This window comes from Lontra canadensis, unplaced genomic scaffold (genome assembly GCF_010015895.1).
Source record: "Lontra canadensis isolate GAN:19392208 unplaced genomic scaffold, GSC_riverotter_1.0 scaffold8, whole genome shotgun sequence".
Lineage (NCBI taxonomy): Eukaryota > Metazoa > Chordata > Mammalia > Carnivora > Mustelidae > Lontra > Lontra canadensis.
Window position 1 is genome coordinate 16,914,663 of NW_022631002.1, and position 25,339 is coordinate 16,940,001.

Here is a 25,339-nt window from a genome sequence, read left to right on the forward strand (position 1 = left end):
GTGTGGTGAGATGAATCCGAGACACAACCCCCGGGGGGTGGGGGGATGGGGAACAACTCGGTTGGAGGAGCATGGGACCCGATCTTGGAGTGTTGAGTTTGAGCCCCACATTGGGTGTAGAGATTACCTAAGTAAACTTTAAGAGAGAGAGAGAGGAAGGAAAACTAATAAAAAAACAAAACAACAACAACAACAAAAAACCCAAAAAAAAAACCAACTTAAAAAAAACAACTGAAAGAAAAAAATCCACACAGGGAGAGGGGAGTTCCATGCTGGGCACACTGCAGTACTTGATAAATGTTGGCTCATGGTGGTCTCTCAGTCTGAATGCAGAGTCCAGTGCATTAAAGATGCTCAGGGAACACTTACTGTTCCTTTTCCTTGAAAGATATATGGTCTATTAATCTCAGTGGACTAATTAAAGAGACTTATCCTTCTCTCCTGAGAGGTTGGGAGGGGCAGCAACTGTCAAACTGTAAATCAGAGATCGGGCTTCAAAGAACTAATGGAGCCCTTTCCTTCTAAGCCTGGCCGGAGGAGGACAGGAGTCATGAAGACAATGACCCTCCTGGTCTGCAAGTCCAGGATATAAACTCTTGGCCATCGTGGAGCAGTGTAGTATTAAGTGATTAAGAGCCTAAGTGACGGGTCTCCTGGGTGGCTCAGTGGGTTAAGCTACTCTGCCTTCAGCTCAGGTCATGATCCCAGGGTGCTGGGATCGAGCCCCGCATCGGGCTCTCTGCTCAGCGGGGAGCCTGCTTCCCTCCTCTCTCTGCCTGCCTCTCTGCCTACTTGTGATCTCTGTCAAATAAATAAATAAAATCTTAAAAAAAAAAAAAAAAAAGGAGCCCAGGTGAGAGGTCAGGTGACTGAGGTCACACCCCGACTGCATCACGCCCACCGCACTTCCCTTACCCGCAGAGCAGGGAGCACCACTGTCCCTGTCTCCTACAGGGGTGAGATGATTCAACATGTAAAGCCCTTAGCACAGGTGCAGACACAAGAGAAGTTCAGTGAACACCGGCTGCTATTCCAGGCCTATTAAGGCAAAGCCGCATGTGACCAGCCACAGAGCTAGAGCAGGAAACCATACACATGTACAGCAGCCAGGGGAGGCTGGTTTTAGCTGAACTGAGAGACAGGATACGGTGGGTACAAACTACTTTTCATCAACCATCCACCCCAAATCCCCCCTGACACATAGCCTGCACTCAGCTAGCCACAGTCACTGAATAAACTTAATGTTCTGGCCTCTCGCAGATCATTTCCTAAAGAAACAGACCGAGCCTCCTCCAACTGAGGACAAAGGTTCCATGATTAGCCAGAAGGAAAAATCAGTTGAATGGAATGGTTTAATCACTTCATCTGGGTGGAAGGTGACACAGTGGTATTTATCTGTCTTTCAGAAGAGACTCTTTATTCAGTCATAATAGAAGAATGATATCTTGGGGCACCTGGCTGGCTCCGTCGGAATAGCAAGGGACTCTTGATCTCAGGGTTGTTAATTCAAGCCCCATGTTGTATATAGAGATCAAAGAGGGGGGAAAGCAAGAGAGAGAGAAATAAATAAATAAATCTTGCCAATTGCAACAACACAGGATTTAAATATATATTTAAGTGTGAATGAATGAATGAATGAATGAAGAGGTCATCTGACCAAGAAACAAGATCTGGTCTCTGCTTTCCCCTCCAGGGGGTCTCTCACCTGTTCCCACACTGCATCCAGCAGGCCCTTGCCCATGGGCCTCTTCCTCCCCTAGTAAACTGTGCTCTTTGCTATCTTGGGCTCTTGGTCCTGCCTGTTTCCTTTGCTTCCAGCAGTTCTTTTTATGGCACCTGCCCCTGCAGCACTACCCAGAACACACTTTTCCTCATGACAACCTGCCTGACCCACTCAACTACATTAAGCCACCTCCCCACTCTAGTTACTCTCCACCCCATTTCTCTGCTTCATTCCGTGAAATCCTATTCATTTCCATGTTTCGTGTCTATTTACTTATTTGTTCGTTTATATTTTAAAGATTTTATTTATTTGACAGAGATCATAAGACAGGCTGGGGGCGGGGCAGGGGAGGGAAGCAGGCTCCCTGCTGAGCAGAGAGCCCGATGCCAGGCTCGATTAGAGGACCCTGGGATCATGACCTGAGCCAAAGGCAGAGGCTTTAATCCACTGAGCCACCCAGGTGCCTGTTTCATGTCTATTTAGACACTAGAACTGAAGTTCCCTGAAGGCACAGGCCTGGTATGCCTTTCTGTGGTACCCTAGTATGAGCAAAAGGCAGGCCCAGGATAAACATGGATTGACTGATGCCCACCTCAGGGCAGATGTGGAGTCATTCATCCATCTATAAATGCTCCCTGAGTACCTACTAAGTGCTGAATATTGTGTTCGGAGCTGGGGGGTCAGGGTCGGATAGAGACGAGACCCAAGTCCTTACCTCTCGGGTCCTTGCAGTCCCACGGGGAGGATATAGGCAGAGGGAACCTGGCCAGGGCTGGCATCCATGAAGTAGGCCCAAGTCCAGAAGGTGACATTCTTGGGACGGGAGGCAGAGCTCCCTGGGGCACACACCTCATGGTAGCCAATAAGACTCTCAGGCCAGCAGGTAGGAAGCTTAGCTTGACCATCTAGGCCAGAGAAAGGACTGGACTAAGAGGCCCCCAGGAGCCCCTCCAACTCTGAAATTACTGATCTTCAGGCAAAGGTAAATAAAACATAATACTGGCCAAGACAGTCCTAAAACCTGTTGGAACCACAGAGGACCCCTAAGAGTCAGAGCCATCTTGAAAAATAAGAATAAAACAAGGTATCACAATCCCAGATGAGATATCCTACACAAAGCTATAGTCATCAGAAAAGTATGGTACTGGTACAAAAACAAACACACAGATCAGTGGAACAGTAGAGAGAGCCCAGAACTAAACCCACAGTCTCACAGTCCATTAATCTACAACAAAGGAGGCAAGAATATACAATGGGAAAAAGAAAGTCTCCATAAATGGAGTCGGGGACACTAGACAGCTACGTGCAAAAGAATCAAACTGGACTCCTTTCTTACACCCTACACAAAATAAACTAAAAATAATAATAAACCCAAAACAGATTAAAGACCTAAATATAAGACCATAAAATTCCTAGAGGAAAATACAGGCAGTCATCTCTCTGACATCAGCTGTAGAAACATTTTTCTAAATACGTCTCCTTTAGCATGGAAAATAAGCAAAATTACTGGGACTACATCAAAATAAAAAGCTTTTGCTCAGCAAAGAAAACCCACTGAATGGGAGCGATACCTGCAAATGATACATCGAATAAGGGGTTAATATCCAAAATGTATAAAGAACTTCTAGCACTCAACACCCAAAAAAACCAATAATCCCACTTAAAAATGGGCAGAAGAGGGGCGCCTGGATGGCTCAGTGGGTTAAAGCCTCTGCCTTCGGCTCAGGTCATGATCCCAGGGTCCTGGGATCGAGCCCCACATCAGGCTCTCTGATCAACAGGGAGCCTGCTTCCTCCTCTCTCTCTGCCTGCTTCTCTGTCTGCTTGTGATCTTGTCTGTCAAATAAATAAATAAAATCTTAAACAAAAAAAAAATGGGCAGAAGACATGAACAGATATGTCTCTAAAGATGTACAAATGACCAACAGACACATGAAAGGTGCTCAAATCACCAATCATCAGGAAAATGCACATCAAAACCACAATGAGGGGGCACCTGGCTGGCTCAGTCAAGTGAAGCCTATTGACTTTTGATCTCAGCATTAGGAGTTTGAGGCCCATGGCAGGGTAGAGGCTACAAAATAAAAAAACGTTTAGAAAATATGTGGAAGGGATGATCCAGTTCATCGGGTACTATCATGAAAAGAACAAAATGGCTTTAAGACCTTCTAAGCAGCAGATCTACAGGTCATAGTGAACCACACACTAAGTGAACTCTGGGCCTCAATTTCCTCATCTGAAATGGGGCAGAGAACCTACTACTCCCACTGAACGATCAGGAGAATTTGATGTTACTGTACAAATACTTAGGGCAATGCCTGGCACACAGTAAGAGCTTTATCAGTGTTAATAATAAAAACAGTGATTATGTCTTACAGTTATCAAGAATAGCAGTAAGGTACTACTACTTCTGAAGCCCAATGCATGCCTGACATTCTGTATTGTTCCCGTTTAATCTCCCCAATAACCTCTTAAGTATTACTAATCCCATTTTTTTAAAGATTTTTATTTGTTTATTTGACAGACAGATCACAAGTAGGCAGAGAGGCAGGCAGAGAGAGAAGGAGGGGAAGCAGGCTCCCTGCTGAGCAGAGAATCCGATGCAGGGCTCCTCCCAGGACCCTGGGGTCATGACCAAAGCAAAAGGCAGAGGCTTTAACCCACTGAGCTCCCAGGCGCCCCTAATCCCAGTTTTTGAGATTTTTATTTATTTGAGAGTGAGAAAGCACAAACAGGGGGAGGGGCAGAGAGAGAAGGAGAAGCAGACTCCCCACTGAGCAGAGAGTCCAGATTGGGACTCAATCCCAAGACCCTGAGATCATGATCTGAGCCAAAGGCAGATACTTAACAGACTGAGTCACCCAGGGCCCCCCTATTAATCCCATTTTGCAAAGGACCAACATTAACAGAAAGACAAGACTCCCTTAAAAAAAATCATTTTAAGAATTTCCCAGGATTAGACCTCTGAGAGCTTGGACAGCCTAAGGACAGCCTTCCCTTCTCAAGGAAGGGAAGCTATGCATCCCAGCAATCAGATGAAAATTGTGAATCCTTGCCCTGTCACCAAGCAGCCAAGAGGACCTCATCTCTTTGAGCTCCAGTCTCATCTATAAAATGGAAATAATTATAATAGGATTAGTGCACAAACTAAATGAGCTTACAGACGTAAAGCCAAGTGCCTGTCAACTGAAAGCTTTTTGATAATGGTCTTCAGTTATGGACACTTCTACTGAGGGCGATTCACTGAGAAGAAGGCACAAAATATAAAGAGAAACCAGATCCAATTGTAATAAGGAAATTCCCCATGAGAGAAAAAATAAATCTTTAAAATGTGTTAAGTGTCTGAAAGTCCTAACGTGTCCAGAAATACTTTTTTAAGGAGATAAATCACCTTAAAGCCAATCTCTTTAATAACCCACGATTGTCCTCTAAAATATCAAAGAGTGCATTCAGAATCACATTTCTGAAATGCCTTACACATTCGCTGGTCCCTGGTCCCCCACCCCCAAAGTTGAAAAGCACCTGTACTCCCTGTGCACGGTAAGGAAAGTCCCTAAAATTCTTTCTTCCTTGGCCCAACCTTAAAACTGAAACTGCAGCTGCCTTATCTCCATGTTGGATCTGTTTTCTGCCAGGCTTGAGTTTCGCGCCAGCTTCTCCAGGACAGCCGCAGGGCTCGGCCATGCATCTAAATATTGGCCGGGCAACTCGTTAACTCCTCGGTCCAAAACCAAGTTATTTGTCAAATTACCCACTAGTCTGAATTATCCAGGCTACCCTTCCGGGACTAGCAGGCTGGAGACCCCAGATGCCCAGTGACTCCCTGAAGGTAAGAATGGACCATGAGTGAGAGGGAGGAAGGAAGGAAGGAAGGGAGAAAAAGCTCAGTTGGCCATCCAAGCTCTCCACTCCACAGACAATAGAATTCTTGCTCCGCCAGGGTTTTTGTCATTCCATCCACATGTCTTGCATATTTTGCTCATATCTGCTTCTCCAAGAAAACACAGGGAGTTCAAAGAGCTCAATGTAATTCCTCTTGCCCTCTAACTCGACAGATGCAGCCAGGCCTTTGAACGCCTTTTCAGGGGGAGTTGGATACCTCAAAGCCTGATGAAAGCTCTGGACCCAATGAACCCAAAAAAGGCTTGCCAGTGCGCTGTGTACACACCCTCCCCTTGTTCACATGCCGGTGGGTTCATGGATTTATGGATGCCCCACCCCCCCACCAAGTCCAATCAAGAATCTCCTGGCTTTTTTTTTTTTTTAAATGCTGCTGTTCCCCCTCAGACCTCTTGACTCTGGATATCTAGCAGGGAGGCCTCTCCAAGTCCGTATTCCCTGCTGTCTGGGGGAGCCCAACTGTAGCCCAGGTTCGGGATGGGAAGGTGTGGACCAGCTTCCTTTGAAGTGCAATCCCAGGACCTCCATCCAGGCAGAGTGGGTTTATTTAAAAATGCCGGATTCCCAGACCCCACCCAGATTTACAAATGGGGGTCTCTGAAGGGGTGGGGCCCAACAGTCCACATTTAGTTACACAGGTGGTTTTGAGGCACCATAAAAACTGAGAACTATTCCCAGAATTACAGCTCAAGACCTGTAAACAATTGCTAATTAACTAATCAGCATGTCAAATGGCAGAGCACTGAGGGTGTCCACATTCCCAGGAGTAGGGAGAGGAGCAGGAAACAGGCCCCACTCCAGTACCGACTTCCCTCCTCCACTTCCAGGTCCCTCTCCTTTCCTCACCCTCCCAACCACATCCTCAACTAACCCTCTACACACCCTTGGATTGCTAGTCGCTTCCCTCTCTAAACTTATCATCTGTGTAATCAGAAATGGGTAGGGGGCATGATGGGACTACAGGAGCAACACCCACCCCCAAGAGCCCTATCCCTCCCCACCCTACCCTGCTTTACTCAGGTCTTTTCCCCAAACTTCCTTCTAACATAGTACTTAACGCAGTTTGATGTCCCTCCACCTTCTAGAATGGAAATTCTGCACAGGGGGTGGTCATTTTCACCTGAGGCCCTGGCTTCCCTGGAGCACCTGGCAAAGGGTAGGCAGGCTCAGTAGGTTGAAGAGTGACAAAGTTTTGAGCTAAGTGGCTTCCTGACGCCAAACACTCTCGAAAGTAGTAGATATCACCGCAATTTCCCTTCAATGTAAAAAGGGAGAAACTGAATAAATTAAACTGCTTCTTATTATACCTGATTTATCTTTCTTTAAGAAGCAAATAGTAAGTTGGGGGGGGGTGCAAAACTTTTTAAATGTCCCATGACTGTTTAAAAGAATGGCCAGAGGGATCCTATCTAAGCTCAGCTGAAAGTGAGTTTTTGTTGCTTTTCAGAAGAGGAAGAGCAAAATGTGACAGAAAAATTAAGAGGTCTGGGAATAGGGCTTCCTCTTCTACATTATAATGTACTCCTCCCCCCTCCCAAGGCAGTGTCCTCAACAAATGGCTAAGTCACCCCAGCTCCAGGGTGCAAGCCTGATTCTCCCTAGTGAACAAGCCTCTCACCAAACATTGGTTACTGAATGCCAACTACATTCCAGGTGCCATGCTGGGGACACTTCATGGGGCATCGAGACTGCTAGAACAGAGAACCTGGGGGATCCCAACCTAAGAAGGGGTTGGGGGGCAATGTCCTGACTATCGCCTTGAGGGCAGAAAGTCAGAGAAGGCGGCTTCCTGGGGGCAGCACCAACTGAGCTGGCCCTCAGAGATGAGTGCGCGAGGCAGAAAGCTCAGGGAAGTGCTGCTGGTGGAAGGGACAGAGTCCGGCTACTCTGCAGATGGACCAGAAGCACCATTAGAAATGTGAATCCATGGGCCTTACCCTGGACCAAGGTCTTGAAACTGAGCAGTCAGGGGCCAGGGCCCAAGCTTCTGACCACCAGCATAATAATACTCACCCACTGAACAGCCTTTCATCAAAGAACTACTTCCTGAGTATCACACTGCCTGGAAAGGAGAAGGGAAGAGGCAAAGCCAGAAGATAGGAACTGGTGGGGGGGCTCTGCACTGAAGGGGTGGAGAAGAGCCAGGAGTTAAAAACAAAGTCCTCACAAGGCCTTCCCCTGGGGTACTCCCCTCTGCCCTTCCATCACCCTCTCCACTTTGGTCACTCAAATCCACGCGCACTGGCCTTCTGCTCTTCCACTCCACTTCAAGGCCTGGGACCTTCTGTTTCCCCCGATCTAGACCACCCTTCCCCACACTGCCCAGCCCCTCACCTCTCTTGGATCTTGGATCTTTGCTTGAATGTCCCTCTTCAGTGAGGCCTTCTCAAACCACCCCAACTGCTTCCCAGCAAATACTTACTCAGATTCACTTTTCTTAAACATTTGTTGCCACCTCAACACCCTAAATGCTTTACATGTTTATTATGTTTACTGCCTGTTCCCACCAATATAGGAGACTACAAACTCCACCTGGGTGATCTGTTCCTGGCTGGTTCTCTGCTGGTTCTCTGCTGCATCCCCAGTTCTGGAACAGTGCTTGCCACATAATTAGCTCTTAATCATTATTTACTGAATGAATGAATGAATGAATGAATGAGGAAATGAATGAATAATGCACAAACGGACAGACAGGATGGGAGGTGCTGTCTGCTGAGATGAGCCCCTGGAAGAAGCAAGGCGGGGGAGAGGGGAGTGGACTTTGGATAAGCATTCAAGTGGGGGGAGGCTAGGTGAACGCCCTGGACCTGATACTCCAGGCCAGACCACGCTGGCCTCCCCCAGCGCCATGTGGATGGTATAGTTCTTTCCTGGTTCTCTGTGGCCCACTCCACACTGCTCCAGCAGAGTCCAGGAGTGACTCGGTCAACCAGCCCCAGGGCAGGCGAAGAGAGGAGAACCTGCTGCTCCTGTTCTCCAAGCTCACCTGGTCTTTGCCAACACGGCCCCACCCAGCCAACCAGCCAACGGCAGCCGCATTACTGTCCTTCTATGGTCCTGTTAGGCCTCATCAGCCCCAAAGGCCAGGCCCGATTTGCCAAGGGGTTGTTTCCTCATAGCCCCCACCTTTATAGTGCCACTCCAGAGCTGGGAGTGGAGTTTCATCTCAGCTCCCTGAGACACCAAATATCCGCTTTGTCATGTTCCTAGCCCCCCCCACCCCAATCTGCATGGGAGGATCCCTCCCCACCAACCTTGGCTAAGGGTACCCCTCTCTCAGCCAACAGGCTCCTCTCCACCCTCCTGCTCACATGCTACCCAACACCCCAGGCCCAGCTCCATCTGACTCCCCCCGCACCCCCAAGAAGCTCTGCCAGCGGCTCCAGCCCACACAGGTCTTACCCCACCTGGATTCTGAATGTGCCTATTGTCTGAAAACCTGGCGTCTCAGCGTTTTCTGACGCTCCTGGACAGATTACCAAACCCCACAGGACAAGAGAATCCTTGTGACTGACAGATCACACAGTAGGCCCTCAAACTCCCTACTGAGGGAACCTGATCCACTTCTAGGATGCTTAAAATACCTTCCTCAGGTTAAAGAGAATGGGGGGGGGGGTGTTCAACCACAGATGGGTAAAATTTTCCAGGACATATTTATAAAGGATGAGCAGGAGAGGATTACGTTTTGCAGGACAATTCATATTTCCACTTATGGAAAAACTCTAAAAAGGGAAAAACCACAAATAGGGACACACATGTTCTGTAAGTGTTCAGAAAAATATCTGGGAGGATACACACCCAATCGCTAACATCAGCCACCTGAGAAGGGGAGAGAACTTTGGAAGATGTTTAAATTTTCTATTATAGATTATTCAGGTATTCCTTGTAGAATGTAAGCTTTATAGTGGGGAATTTCAAACATGTCCAAGAGTCGAGGAAACAGTGTAATGAGCCCCACAGATCCAGCACACAGCACCAATACCCAACTTGTGATTTCACGTATACCCCAACCCCCAACTCCTTAACCAACCAAACACCTCCTTCCATCTGTAAATAAATCCTTGCCAACCACGGAGGATTAAGACTGCTCCCCCACCTCAAAAAAATGATCCCTAGACACAATTACTGTTAAGGTTTTTTAAAAACAAAATACTTCCCATTGGATCCGAAGATCAAGGAAGCTGCGGCTGCGTTCACAGTTAACAGGTTTAAAATCTCTCCCCACCCCCCCACCAAGTGATTAAGAAGAAACTTTAAGTAGAAGTTTAGAAAAGGAAAATATAATAATTAGCCTAAGCAGCTCTGAAATGGCGGCTTGCAAACTTGTCGGTTTGCCACACTTGACGGTTCACAGATTTAAAAGGGAGCTCAAGGGCAAGGGTAACACCCCTTTCATTCTGGGCTTCCAAGGGGGAGGGGATCTTGAAGTTTCATTTACCCCAAGGGCTCAAGTTAGTCAAGGCTTTTGAAGGCTGCAGTGGGTGGACCTTGAGTTTCCTTTTTAGGCCAAAGCGAAGAATCTGGAATGCAGATATTCCCAGAAACCAGTTAAAAGCTGGCCAGGCGGAGAGGTGTGCCTCTAGCTCTGTGATCCTGGGCTGGTCAGTAACCTCTAGAGGCTTCCGTTTCACTATCTGAAAATGGGACTGTCATACTCCCTACCTCAATGGTTAGTATGGGGATTAAAAAGTGAGATCCCACATCAACAGCTAAACTCCATCAATACATGGGTGCAAGGATTATTAGGGTATAGTCTAACAATATTACTTTCTGACACTATCGGCTGTGTAACTCTGGCCCATTCAAATAACCTTTACAGAACCAGCCAATTCACATATATACTAAGAAACTAGATGATTCCTGGGGCGCATGGCTGGCTCAGTCGGTTAAGCGTCTGCCTTTAGCTCCGGTCAGGATCCCAGGGTCCTGGGATAAAGCCCCATGCTGGGCTTCTTGCTCAGCAGGGAACCTGCTTCTCCCCCTCCCTCCCCCCACCTTGAGCTCTCTCACACACACTCTTTCTCTCTCAAAGAAATAAAATCTTTTTAAAAAATAAATAAAGCAGAAACATCTAATAATAAAAACTCAGTACTTCAAAGCTTTTGTTATACTCCAGCCACTGAAAACGCTTTAGACATGCTAACTCACAGCATTCCCTGTCAACCCTGTGAGGCAGGAAATACAATTTCATCCCCTTTTTAGAGGTGAGAGCACTGGGGCACAGAAAGGTAGAGCAACCTGCCCAAGGTCATAGGGCAAGTAAGAGATGAGTCAGAATCTGAACCCAGACAATCCTGCTTCTCCTCCTGCTCTCCCCAGATCATCTTTACTGCCCCCCCCCCCCCCCCCCCCCCCCCCGAAACCTTTTTCCCCCCCCCCCCCCCGGCCCAGTGGGCTCAAGGAGACTCTTTCCTTCACTCCACAGGATAAAAGAAATAAATGCTCAAGATTAAAGTCACAACCTTGACGTCAAATCTCTGTTGAAACCGGGAGTCCAACCTCACACCTGGTAAGTGAAGTTGAGTTTCCTCGGTTGAACCACCCCCCAGGTATTTAATTCCCAAAGTTTTTAAGCACTCCCAAGGTTCAGGTGAGAGGATTAGCAGAAAGGAGGAAGAAAAGGAAAAAAAAAAAAAAAAAAAGTGAGAAATTCTAACTAGATTCTCAAGTCCAAAGAAAAATCAGCACAATTTACATGAAAGTTTCCAAATCAAAGACTCTAATGACAAGCTCTGAAACAGCCATCTGCAAGGCACGCGAGCATTTCTTTATCAATGCAGACTTAAGTCAGAAGGCACAGGAAGTACACCCACAAATTCTAATTTCTCCAGAAAGATTAAGTCATTACAAGCCCAGGAGCCAAGGTGGTAATGAAATTGGTCACGTGAACTTTGCCAAGCAGCTGTGGAGCCCTGTCATTTCTGAAAAACCTCAGGTCCCTGCTCGCTACGAGGAGAGAGACCTAAGAGCCAGTATCCTGGGAGTTATGACTAAGAACGGGCACCACAAGTACCTGTTCCTAGGAGGATGAGGTCACAGATTCCAGTGGCTCCTGATAACCTCACCAGGAGAGGCGGCCTGGCCGGTGATTCAAGGCTCCACCCCACCTGGCAATAAGCAGCCAGGCTATTGTCCCAGGGCTGATTCTCAAGGGGTGACGTTTTCTACACAAAACGCACTTTTCCCACAAATAACTTGGTCCTCTTGTTCCCTTTTCAAACACTACTACACAACTGGGATGAAGAATTTGCGGGGGAGTTAGTTTGAGGCCTTTGAACGTCCCCATACTTCGTTCTGACTAAGCAGGTCTTGGGACACCGGTATACCTGTGACACCCCCCCACACACACCCAATGTGCCCAAGAGTCATGATGCCTTTAGGACAGTCTCATCCCCCTGCATAAGGTTAAGAGAACCAGATTTAAAGCCCTATTCCTCTCCGGCAACACAGCAAGGGTGGGTGACATGGAAAGCACATTATATCCTGGTTTAAATCTGATACCCTTTAAAGGAGATGTAGTGACAATTAGCTCTCGGGACTATTCCTCCAGAAAAATATCTGCCCAGAGATGAGCCCCCCCCCACCTTTTTTTTATTTTTCCTCTGAGGTATAGTTGACATATAATATATTCATCTCAGATGTACAACATAGTGAGTTACATTTAAACACTTATTACAAAGAGATCACCAGATAAATCTAGCTACCATGTGTCACCATATAAAGTTGTAAGCTACTATTAACTATATTCCCTATGCTGTACAGTGTATCCTATGTCTTATTTTAATAACTGAAGTCTGTACCTTTTAAGAGAATAGTCTTTTCTTTTTAATAGACTAGTCTTTAAATTACATCAATATGGACTTTTAAAATAATACAGGAAGCCCCGCTCCATCAAAGACCTAGTCCAGGGGTGCCTGGGTGGCTCAATGGGTTAAAGCCTCTGCCTTCAACTCAGGTCATGATCCCAGGGTCCTGGGATTGAGCTCCGAATCAGGCTCTCTGCTCTGCGGGGAGCCTGTTTCCTCCTCTCTTTCTCTGCCTGCCTCTCTGCCTACTTGTGCTCTCTCAGTCAAATAAATAAAATCTTGAAGAAAAAAAAAAAAAAAGACCCAGTCCAATCTAACACCTCTTGAGCACACACTTAAAGTCACTTCAAGATTCTCCAAGAACCCTCCACTCCGACACTTTTAGTTCTATCCCCTTTCCTCCTGTATTGTTCTCCTTCCACAGACCACCGTGCTGTCTCTTGTCTCCTCTGATTAGAAGAGAAGCTACACAAGGGCAAGGATTTGGGGGTTTTGTCCTGCTATATCCTCAGTGCCCAGCTAAGCACAGTACTAGTGTTGGCAAGTGCTCAACAAAAATTTGTTCGGTGCTCAGACAGACGACCGCCATCTGGAAGGACTTCTCTTCCCCCTGAGACCTTCAGAGCAGGAATTACCTACCCAACCTCCACACTTGGCCAATCACAGTCTGGTTAGTTGCCTTTTCTTGCTGTAAAGAGCACAGGCTTTGCTGTGCTCTGGAGTCCAAAAGCCACCGGAACACCCAGCCACAGAACACCCAGCCAGGCTCTCCCCTTTCCTGTCTGCCAGACCTGCACTAGCCTATCCTCTCAGAGCTACAACCGTCACTTCTCACGGGTTATTGAGGTTTAAAGGAGACAGACAGCACATGGGAAGATCTGACCACAGAATAAGTACCTGTCAGTGCAATGTTGTTTATGAGAACAGAGGATGAAACAGTAATGATTTTTTTGGTAAGTATATCTCAAATATTGCATGGGACATAGTAATAAAAAATTAAAACCACAATTTCTCTGAAATTCAAATATAACTGGGCATCCTGTATTTTTATTTGCTAGCCCTGGCAACTCTACATAGTAGGCTGCTACCCTTCTGAAGACAGGGTGATAGATCTTATATAATGATTTCTAACGCTCTCTCTCTGACAAATAAATAAGTAAAATTTTTAAAAGGTTTTACTTACTTATAAATAAATATATTTGGGAGAGAGCAAGCAACAGAGTGTGAGAGAACTCTCTTGGGGAGGGGGGTCAAGGAAGAGGGAGAAGCAGGCTCCCCTGAACAGGGAGCCAATCCCAGGATCCCGGGATCATGACCTGCGCCAAAGGCAGATGCTTAACTGACTGAGCCACCCAGGTGCCCAGGTGCCCCTCCTTCTCAACATTTACTGATTTGATGGATTTTGGAGTTGTGAGATTTATATCTTGGCCATGAGCTAATTAAGATGCCTTGAATTTTTGTATTGAGAGTTTTGTTTTTTGTTGTTTTTTTTTTTTTAATTGCATCTCACAAGTTCCTCCCAGGTTTCTGTGCATTGCCAAGAACCAGAAGAACGGATACCAGGTCTTTAACAATTAATGGCCCTGAAGGATGCTGCAGATACCCAGGAAGAAGGTGTTGAGTGCATCTGGGAGTCTCGCTCAAGGAAGGTGTTACCCAGACAATAGGAAACAAAACAGATGGCTCTGCTGGGCTCAGATCTCTGTTTAGATTTTGATCTGGTGCTTCCTTACACCCAGAAGTGTGGGGCAGAAATGGCTCCTCCGACCTTCAGACTAGATTGCAAGCTGTTTTGTGACAAGACAATTAGGTAAGGTTACACTAGGGGTGTGCAGGGCTCAGAGAAGCAGGGGAGTGCCAAGCAGAGACACATGCCCTGTGACTATCCCCTCCTCATGTCTTTCTATGGCTCATACTGACAAAGTTCTAGCTTTTCTTTAAAAACAAAAGCACCCTAGAATAGTTTGTTTTTGTTTCTTTTAATTAACATATACTGTATTCTTTGCTTCAGGGGTACAGGTCAGTGAATCATCAGTCTTACACACTTCACAGCACTCACCATAGCACATACCCTCCCCAATATCCATAACCCAGCCACCCCATCCCTCCCCCATGACCCTAGAATTGTTTCTAAATACAAAAAATATGTATAGTTCTATATATACACTCTGAAACCTCCTTCACTCATTCAGCAAACACTTACTGAGTACCTATTATGCACCGGGCACTGTTCTAGATCCAATAAAGCCTGAAACTAAAACATGAAATTCCCTGGCCTCCAGGAGCTTCTATTCTACTGGGAGGAGACAGAAAACGGACAGAAGAAATAACTGAAATACACAGCATGCTAGATGATGAAAAGTGCTACAGAGGAGAATAAAGCAAAGGAAGAAGGGGAGTGCTCAAAGGGGTAACTATCTCAAATAGTTTCAAGGGTTTCAAGGGGGTGACATGTGAGCAAAAACTTGGATCTAAATGAGTGAGCCATGAGGTGTCTGTCAACAGAGCAAACAACTCTGGATCTTGGGATCATGAGTTCAAGCCCCACATTGGGCATAGAGCTTGCTTAAAAGTAAGTAAAATGAGGGGCGCCTGGGTGGCTCAGTGGGTTAAAGCCTCTGCCTTTGGCTCAGGTCATGATCCCCGGGTCCTGGGATTGAGCCCCACATCGGGCTCTCTGCTCAGTGGGGAGCCTGCTTCCACCTCTCTCTCTCTGCCTGCCTCTCAGCCTACTTGTGATCTCTGTCTGTCAAATAAATAAATAAAATCTTTGGGGAAAAAAAAAAAAGTAAGTAAAATGAGCAAGCCAATGTGGGTATCAGAGGAAAGTATTACAGACACCAATAACAGCCAGTCAAAGGCCTTGAGGTAGAAGTGTGCCTGGTGCGTTCTAGGTACAGTCAAGAAGAAATGATGGTAAGGAGTGGGGGAAGTGCTGGGGGTGGGGGGAGATCATGAAAAAGTTTTGTACATCACAGAATGGACTTTGATTTACATTCTGTGTGAAATGGGGAGCCACTAGTGGATTTTGATTTTTAACCTTTTTAAAGACTTTTTTTATTTGTTAGAGAGTGAGCAAGCAAGAAAGCACAAGGAGGGGGAATGGGAGACAAAACATGCAGAGGGAGAAGCAGGCTCCCCAAGGAGCAGGGAGCAAGAAGAGGGACTCTGATCGAAAGGCAGCCACTTAAGCAACTGAGTCATCCAGGCGTCCCTAACTTATTTTTTTGATTGAAGTATAATTGGCATACATTTTATTAGTTTCAGGTGTGCAACATACTATTCCCTATTTGTATTAACTTAAAATTTTAAAAACCATCACTCTTGGCTGCTGGATGAAGGCTGTTGGAAAGACTGTTAGGGGGTGGGGGGGCAAGAGGACACAGGGAGACCAGAAAGGAAGCTGTGGCATTAACCTAGATGAACACACTCTTAAAACTTCTTTTGGGAAAACTCTTCTGGGAACAGAAAAGGTGTATGAGTATGTGTGAATGCCAAACCACAGAAACAGGTGTTTTCCCTAGCCTTCAACTTGCCTAGGTACCATAAATCTGAAAGGCTTTCGGCTTATTACAAGGTCTCCTAATTACAAAGCCCACTAATTATTATCTAGGCCTTGGCCAATTATCTCACAGGGTCCTGTGCTGGCCACTGTTTATGATTTTGCTCAGGGTGAACAGGTTCAACCCTTCCAGACGGGCTCCATTAGATCCCAGCAGTAACACCTGAGCTCGCAGGATTCAGGCCCAGATCTCTCTCACACCCTGAAAAAGTCCCAGTTGGAACCCTGGTAAATTTAGGACACTTTCCCTCCCAACCCCTCAATCGGAATGCCAACTGAATTCCATTTTCAGAGACCCAGAAAGTTGAAGACACACAGAAAGGAAAAGAAGTGCACTTCAGCTAGCATTTATTTGGAAGGGGAGGAAAAGGGAAACAGGATAGAAATTACCCACACGTGATAGACAAGTGCCCCTTCAAAAGCAAAAGCAGCTGAAATTCAGCATCACAGTTAAAATTAGTGAGATCAGGAAGGTGTAAAGACACCTCTTCCAAGGGGAGAGCAAATTCCTTACCCTCAGAAAGGTGACTTGGGTTCCACTGGAGATGCAGTTGGGCAACAAGGCATAGGAGGGGCATGATGAGAGTGTGGGTTTTGAAAGATAAAAGTACAAGACCGTTGCCCCACCTCTGCCACCTCCTGGGTCAGGGTGATAAGACTTTTTTACATACATATTTAAAAAAAAAAATATATATATATATATATATGGTATATATGTATTTTTAACCAAGTGAATGATTTGTCTACTAAAAGAATAGAAAGGTAGGGGGAATAGAAAGAGAAAACCCAGGGCACCTGGCTGGCTCAGTGGGTGGAGGATGCAACTCTTGATCTCAGGGTCGTGAGTTCAAGCCCCACATTGGGCACAGAGATTACTTAAAAAACAAAACAACAACAACAAAAACCGAAAGAGAAAACTCTCTATTAACTGCAGACTAAAGTCCAAGGCCTTGGGATAGCCTGGCTGCAGCCTACATAGACAGTTGCATCCTGGGGTCCTCTCCAGGAGCTACCCTCCCCTGCCCAAGAAAGCACAGCTCCAGCCTGGCTCCTTTAGGCCCCGCCATGCCTTTGAGCACCCCGGTCCCAGTTCCTGGACAGCCTGTTCACCTTCTCTGTCTGGCTGAAACCCTCTCACTCACCAAAGTGATCGCTGAACACTTCCCCACCACACAGCCCTTCTCAGAAGGTAGAAGGTACTCAAATTACCCTCTGCAGGGGTCTCAGAGATTTTTGTAATTTCCCTGAGAGCAAGAGCTGGGTCTTAAGTCAGTACCCCTAACACTGGCTACACAGTGGGGAGGGGTATGTGTACTGGCTACATCCCTGGGTCCCCCCATACCTAGCCCATCCTCCCTTTTCTACAACCACAGAGTGGTCCTTTGCCAGCACGGCATAAGGACCAGACTTATCCCTTCTGGATCCACGGTGCCCTTGAATCCCTGGCCTTATTTAAGCTGGACAGCCAGATGTTCAGACCCTGGCTGGCACCAGGTATCTACTCATTCAACATTTCTGACCTAGCTACTGTGGTTGTCAAGGGCAATGAATCTGGTGGCAGCAGCAGACACCTGGGGGGCTTTAAACAAAATGCCATATCCAGAACCCCATAGCTCAGCGAACTTGCAGGAGGGCAAATCTGCATCTTTGAGGTATTCCAGGTGATTCAATACTTAGCCATGCGGGGGAGCCATACTCTCAGGGGCCGTGGCAGAGCATCTCTGGCAATGGGGAAAAGGTATCCTCAAAGTACGTGTATTATGAAATAATTTTATTTTTTAAAGATTTAAAGTAAGCCACAACACGAGGCTCAAACTTCCAACCTGAGATCAAGAATCACATGATCTACCAACTGAGCCAGCCAGGTGCCCCATGAAATAAATTTCAAATCAGAAGGGGTGTCTGGGTGGCTCAGTTAATAGTCTGCCTTTGGCTAAGGATGTGTCCTGGGGTCCTGGGAGGCCTGGAATTGAGCCCCATGTCACTGGGCTCCCTGCTCAGCCAGGAGTCTGCTTCTCCCTTTCACTCTGCCCCTCCCCCAATGCTCTCTCAAATAAATGAAATTTTAAAAAAATAGAAGCTGACGATTTCAAGGTCATTTTGGTCTTCCCATCCCAGCTGCTTCTTGCCCCACTCCTCCCACTCAGACTGCGAACAATATTCATGAGCAGGTCCACAGGCAGCCCCACCCAAGTACACTGCACAGCGGCAAGCAAGAAAACGCCACAGAATTGCCTTTCCTAGCAAAGGGCATTCTGGTCTAGTCACTGTTTGCAGAGCAATGTTTGCTTTAATGCAGAGCAGGGAGAGTGAGGAAACTGGTTTGGCTGGTTTACTGGGTGGGAAGAACAGAGGGAAAAGTTTGAACCGAAGGTAAAACACACAGTAGAGACTCCAAGAGAAGGCACCAAATACTCCAAGGGCTTTAATATTTAATATTCATTGAGCACCTGGTACTATTATGCCCATTTTATAGATGAGGAAACTAAGGCTTCTTTAGAGGGTAAAGTCCTTGGTCAACATCTCAGCCGGCAAGGTCAACATCTCAGCCGGCAAGGGGCATTCCCTAGGTTTCAACCTACGCAGTCTGACTCAAGAACCTTCTAAATGATGGAAATGTGCCTGGGGCGTTGGGGGGGGGGGGGGGGGGGGGGGAGGAGGACTGGAGGTAGATTAAAGGAAGGAAAGGGAAGAGGAAATGTCCAAAAAGAGAGTGGCTAAAGCCCTCCCAGTGGTAGCAAGCATGAGCTAAGGTATATAAAAGGTAAACTTAAATTAATAAGAGAGAGACAGAGAAAGGAAGAAAGGCTACCAGGAGAATTTCTTTTAATTGACCAAAGATGACAAACACTTCAAAACGACTGCCCTTCCCCTTTCAGATTCAGGTTTGAGGGCTCCCGCCTCTGTGCTCTGCCTCTCAGATGGAAGCACTCAGCAAACTATCCCTGGAACACACTTAATGAGGTAGCCCAGCTTCCAGAACCACTAAAAGGGAGAGCAACCCTCACACGAGTCTTAGAAAGTTCACAGACTCACCTCTAACCAGTCCATTTGGATCAACATCTAGGGCTGGCCTGAGGCCAAAGATTTTAAGAGGTGGAAAAAAAATAAGAAAATGTGTGAGGAATAATAAGTATTTATTAATTCACTCATTTGTTTAAAATATCTGCATGCCTACTCTGTCCCTAAGAAATATGAGGCACCATCTAATGAATCTTTGTTTCTTTGTATCCTCTCACCTGCTTTATGTTCAGCCCACATCTGCTTATTCATTACTGCAACCCCAGAGTCTAGCCCAGGGCTGGCACTCTGACTTGTTGCCTAGCCAAATACACAAACATACACATTTAAGTCTCACAACAAACCACTAAGTATTATTGCCCCCCTCTTTCACAGGGGGGAAACTAAGGTTCATTGAAGTAAAGTGATCTACCCAAGGTCACACAGCTAGAAGCTGAAAGGCAAACCTGGATCTTCCTTTTTTTTTTTTTTTTAAAGATTTTATTTATTTATTTGACAGAGATCATAAGTAGGCAGAGAGGCAGACAGAGAGGGAGGAAGAAGGGAAGCAGGCTCTCTGCTGAGCAAAGAGCCCGATGTGGGGCTCGATCCCAGGACCCTGGGATCATGACCTGAGCCAAAGGCAGAGGCTTAACCCACTGAACCACCCAGGGGCTCCTGCATCTTCCTTTTTTAAGATTTATCTACTTGAGAGACAAAGAGAGGGGAGAGAAAGAGAGACAGAGAACAAGTGGGGGAAAGGGCAGAGGAACAAGCAGACTTTCAGCTAAGCATGGAGCCAGGCTAGATCCCACCCCTGGGATCATGACCTCAGCCTGAAGTCAGACACTTAACCCACTGAGCCATCCAGGCCCTCCACACCTGGATCTTTCATGTGCTTACTCAAACTATCCTGACGAGCCAAACAGACTTCATTCCCCTCCTTGAAAGCCCAAAGCCCTGAAAGGAAATGGGAGTTGAGGCAGAGTGGAAACCCAGAAAGCCTGATGGTGACAGGTGCCTCTTGGGGATTTTAGGGTTTTGGCAGCTTCTGGGAGATGTGAGAGCGGACTGCTGCAGCGTCTGGCTTATGTGGGGCTACGCTTGGAAGAGAATGTGTAACAGACACCAAGGTGAGCATTTAGGAAGAAAAGACTCACCCAATATAAAGCCCCAGACAGCGAAAAAGGGATTTCCATAACCACCTGGCAGAGGCAGGGCGGTCCAGCAGGCCCCACGGGGGTGGGAGAGCAGCAGGCAAACTTCCCTACATAGGAAGTATGTAAGGAAGCCTCCACTTCTCACAGACACAAAGGCAAGAACAGGAGGAGTCAGGTCTCCTTCCCCAGTGAGCTCAGCACCAAGACTTATCACCGATGTGAGTAATGGGGAAGTGAGTCCGAGGGGCAGGAGAGAAGGGATCTGATGATGTAAGGGAGATCCCAAAGCAGGTTTCTGTATTTTTTTTTTTTTTAGCCCAGTTGAATTAGGAGGTTTGCACACTGTTTCTACCACCTTTCAGCACATCTTTTAGAGATGGGAAATGGATGTATTTAATCCACACAAGTGGGTGCTTGTGAGCTAGGTCAATCCATCAAGCAGCCAGAGCCCAAACCCAAAACATAAACCCTGTTTGCCCAAAACCAGGTGGTAGAGGAAGCAAAGCAAGGAAGTCATCGGTCTGAACACCTGCAGGCTTCCCCCACCCCTACCCCACCCATGCCTCCATCAAACTAAGGGCACTATGATGATACTTCTTAGATCCCATACTGTCTAACGGCCTGGGTTTCTCAAACCAGTTTGTGCTAGGAAAAAGAAAATCAGAAATTCTAGAGAACTGGGTTATAGTTGTTTGTTTTTTCAAATACTCTCCATTCTAGAACCTGGAGAGAAACCAAGGAAATAAATATAAGGCTGAGACTATGGGGTCAATCATCTCACAGAGCATGACAATCACCCCAGCGAACCACCCCAGAGTCCCCATCCCCAGAGTTTGGTTCAACTCTATCTGTGACACTCTATGGCCAATGGTGGACAAAAAGGAACAGGTTCCTTGTTTTCAAACTCCCATGAAGCAAAGTGTTTGTGCAGCCAATGTTTAAACCTGGTGCTAATGTCACATCCCTCCATTTCCTTGGATTCCCCAAAGACTGAGACCACCACCTTCCTTAGGTGCCTTTTTAAAATCACAAAGCCGTGACGCCTGGGTGGCTCAGTTGGTTAAGCAGCTGCCTTCGGCTCAGGTCAGGATCCCAGCGTTCTAGGATCAAGTCCCACCTCTGGCTCCTTGCTCAGGGAGCCTGCTTCTCCCTCTGCCTGCCACTATGTCTGCCTGGGCTCACTCTCTCTGACAAATAAATAAAATCTTTAAAAATAATTAAAAAAATAAAATCACAAAGCCATGGGGTGCCTGGGTGGCTCAGTGGGTTAAAGCCTCTGCCTCCGGCTCAGGTCACGATCCCAGGGTCCTGGGATGGAGCCCCACATCGGGCTCTCTGCTCTTTGGGGAGGCTAATTCCTCCTCTCTCTCTCTGCCTGCCTGTCTGCCTACTTGTGATCTCTGTCTGTCAAACAGATAAATAAAATCTTTTAAAAAATAAAAATAAAATAAAAATACAATCACAAAGCCAGTTCTCTGAGGTCGCACATTGATTTTACCAGAAGGGCACTCCTATCCTGGGCTAACTGGGTCATTTTACACAGGACTGGTAGAAAAGCCCAAAACAGGGAAATGTCAGAAAATCTGTTGAGTGGGGTGGGTCCTGGATAGAAAGAAACTGAAACCAGCCACCCCCCCCCAGGAGCTCTCAGAGGCGGCCTCTCCCACCAAGACGGCCAGCTGCTGACTCCCTGCACTTCCTATGGAGTCTGACTCATCTCCATCACCGCTACCTCCTCTCCTCCGGGTCCTGCCACATCAACATCTCTGCTCTCTCAGGCACACAGCGAAGATGACATCTACTTCACAATGGACACTATTTCCCCAAATGCCATCTTTCTCTCTCTCTCTTTTTTTTTTTTTTCCAGATTATTGAGCAGGTAAGAGAACAGAAGACCAGCTGTGTGTCTCTGAGCAGATTACTAAATTGCCCAGTTTCCTCACCTGCAAAATCGACCAAATAACGGTGCCTACCCTCATACAGCAGAATCAGGTGAAAGGAAACACCTGCCTCAGAGTTTGGTTCAAAAGGAACAGGTGCCGCTATTAATAAAAATAATGGCAGGGGTGCCTGGGTGGTTCAGTCGGTTAGGCGTCTGCCTTCGGTTTGGATCATGATCCTGAGGTCCTGGGATTGAGCCCTGCATCTGGCTGCCTGGTTAGTGGGAAGCCTGCTTCTCCCTCACCCACTCCCCCTGCTTGTGTTCCCTCTCTTGCTGGGTCTCTGTCAAATAAATAAATAAAATCTTTAATAATAATGGTAATTTTTATATTAGGTAGTAACATTAGTGGGACAGACCAAGAGCTTGTCAGGGGGAAAGGCGGGGTGCAGTGCAGGAGCAGTGAAAGCCAGACTAACCCACATCTGGAGCTACCCAATGTCCTGAGATACAGGAAAACAAAGTGACCAGCCCATAGAGAGAAGCACTCACACTCCCAGTTTCTAACCCCTGCCTCAATCTTCAAGGCTAGGTAAACTGCCTCCTCCAAGAAGCCAGTCCTACCCTCTGGCAGCCATCAAATCATCCCATGCCACCCACATTCTTTGGCCCCTAAATGCCCACGCCCCACAGTGCCCTCTTAAGTGGGTCCTGGGACATTCTCCATAATCTGCTGGAATGTGACATGCCAACAGGCTGGAGTGTCCCTGTATCTCTTCGATTCATTCCTGGGTGCCCAGAACAGGGGTGGGCAGAATATCAACCATCGGCTAATGGTGGACCCACTGCAAAACCACACAAACTCCTTTCTGACTCAATAGAGAGCTCCACACAACACCGACAGGACCCAGAAAAGCAAGTATGTTTAATCAATGAAACTGCAGTTTCTGTTTTAAAAAATGCCGCCCACTGTTGGAACAACTTCCAAAATTCAAACAATCTTCACACAACAGCATGACTGCTGCTGTTTTCACGTGACCAAAGACTGGAAGAAGAAATGCAGTGAATTTCCTCTGGGAATCCTGGGTGATTTCTCACTTTAACAAGTGTTTTATAGTTACAATACTTGCCCCATCAACTAAAATCAAGAGGAAGGAGAACTCGTTTGGTAGAAAAGAAGCATCTGGGAAGTTAGTGAAACCAGAAGAGAAACCAGGCTTCCCTTGCTCTCTCACTCCTGAGAACAGTGAAGTGAAATAAAGCAAACCCTGTAATCCTGATTATCACAGTGATACCACCCAGAAATACATTGTGTGCTTTTTCATTCCCAGAATCAGAGCTATCTGGCTTTAAAACAGAAACAAAAACAAACACAAACGAAAAAAAAACATTATTCCTTAGGGGAATGGTACCTGTATCAAAATTTTTCACCTCTTTGGGCAAATGCCACAACCTAATAACCAAGACAGGGCACCTCATAACTGAGATGGTGCAGAATGGGGCCTGGGAGTCGGGCCCATTCAAATTCCTGCTCTCTGACCTTGGGCAAGTGGACTCCACCCTCTGAGCCTCCATTTCCTTATCTGCAAAGGGGAATTACTAAGCCTTCGCCACCCTCCATCACACCAGGTTTCTCCAGTCTCGAATGACAGACTGTCTCACAGGAAAGGCCTCTAAACGCCCCCTCCCCAACATCCCCATACAAGGGTAGCCCTCTCACCCACAGTGCTCAACCATGGCTAAGGCTGAGATCCTTACATCTGTGTAAATGCCAAAGGGGTATCTTATGAACCAGGAAAAAGGGGCTTTGCCCAGAGGCGTGGGAGTACAATTTCCCAGACCCTTGCCACTCCCACCACACCAGGCTCAGGACTTACCTCTGCCCAGGACTCGGCCTCTCTCTAAATGTCGCCGGGGCACTGTGAACGTGTAACTGTCAGAGCCAAAGCCAGGACGACAGGGCCCTGGCTCCTGACAGAGCCACGATGAGACCTAAGTAGGGAAAAGGTATGAAACCAGGGTAACCTGGGCGCGGCGGCGGGAAGGGGGGGGTTCCCCTCCTGCCCACACCGAAACCAACTGCGCCTCCCCTCCCTCGCTCCCACCGACGGCATTGTGGGAGGGAGCCACCCTCACCCCCAACCCCCAGGGCAAGTAGCCTCGCCAAACCCCTTCATTCCGAAACCTGCTGCCGCCAAGCCCCCAGGTACTCCCGGGAAAGGGGGCTGCTCTGTCAGGTGCTCCCCACCAGGCGCCCCTTTCCTTCCCGTCTCCTTTTCATTTCACTGGAGGCATCTTCACCCTTCCCCACTTCACTTTCCACACACCGGGAACGCCCCCACTCCTAAGTCTACCTCCTCACAAGGAGGGGCTCTTCAACACCTTTTGAGCCCTTTATTATCCCAGGGGCGCCTCCAAACCTGTTTACAGTCTTGTCTTTACACGGCAGGTGCCTTTATTTCTACTGATTTCCCTTTCCTTACCACAGGGGTCGTCCCCACTCCTCCTGCCTCCCCTTGACTTGCACTGGGACTCCTCTTTTCCGTATCCCGACGCCCCACGTCCCCCCACTGCCCGCCCCCAGCGAGGACTGCGGCCAGCCCCGGGCCCCCAGAGTCCGCCGCGAGGGTCGCCCCCGCCCCCCACGCCTCGAGTATTTGCGGGAGGGAGTGGGCAAAGTCGCTCTCGCTCTCCACCCGCTCCCACTCCCACCTCCGTGGAGCCCAAGAGCGCGGTGCAGCCTCCAGGCCGTTCTTGAAACTAAACTTTCTTGGAAGAGCAGGGGGCGACAGGAGAAAGGAAGGGCCGACGACAGAGAGAATGGGGGCCGGGAAGCGTGGCGTGGGGGCCAGGGGACGCGACGTACCTGTAGCAGCAGCAGGAGCGCGCAGACGGTAGGGTACCGAGGGCCCATGGCGGGCCGAGCAGCGGCCGGGTCCTGCGGAGCTTGGCGGAGCGAGAGTGCGGCAGAACTTCCGCGAACTCACAGGTGCTCTGCAGCTCCCGGCGCGGACTAGCTGGGTAGCGACGCGGCGGCCAGGTGAGCCTGGAAGGCACCGCCCCCGGCACCGCTGATTGGCTGAGGCTACACCTGCCGCCCACGGCCAATGAGCGGCGGGGCTTAGCCTCGGCTTCCTCCGCGGATTCGGGGGTGGTCGGCTTCCACCCGCTCCAAGCCGCTGCCACCCACTGAACCGCTACCCGCACTTGCTAGAATCAGGATGTGGGATAGGGGTTCCACCATCCCTGTCACCTCCAAGTTCCCTCCCAACCTCCTGGTGCCTCACAAACACCTGGGGACAGAAAGGA

The 25,339-nt window shown here is 47.8% G+C and overlaps 1 protein-coding gene across 1 annotated transcript in view; it reads right to left on the reverse strand.

Annotated features, from left to right (window-relative positions):
* CDH1 (cadherin 1) overlaps nt 1–25,042 on the reverse strand; it is an 83,736-nt gene extending 58,694 nt beyond the window's left edge. Inside the window, exons 1-2 of the mRNA XM_032854102.1 lie at nt 24,897–25,042; nt 23,908–24,022 (exon numbers count right to left, since the gene is read on the reverse strand). Of these exons, the coding sequence (XP_032709993.1) occupies nt 23,908–24,022; nt 24,897–24,944 (163 nt within the window). The 5' untranslated portion in view covers nt 24,945–25,042. The remainder of the gene's footprint in view (nt 1–23,907; nt 24,023–24,896) is intronic.
* Nucleotides 25,043–25,339: the final 297 nt, after the last annotated feature.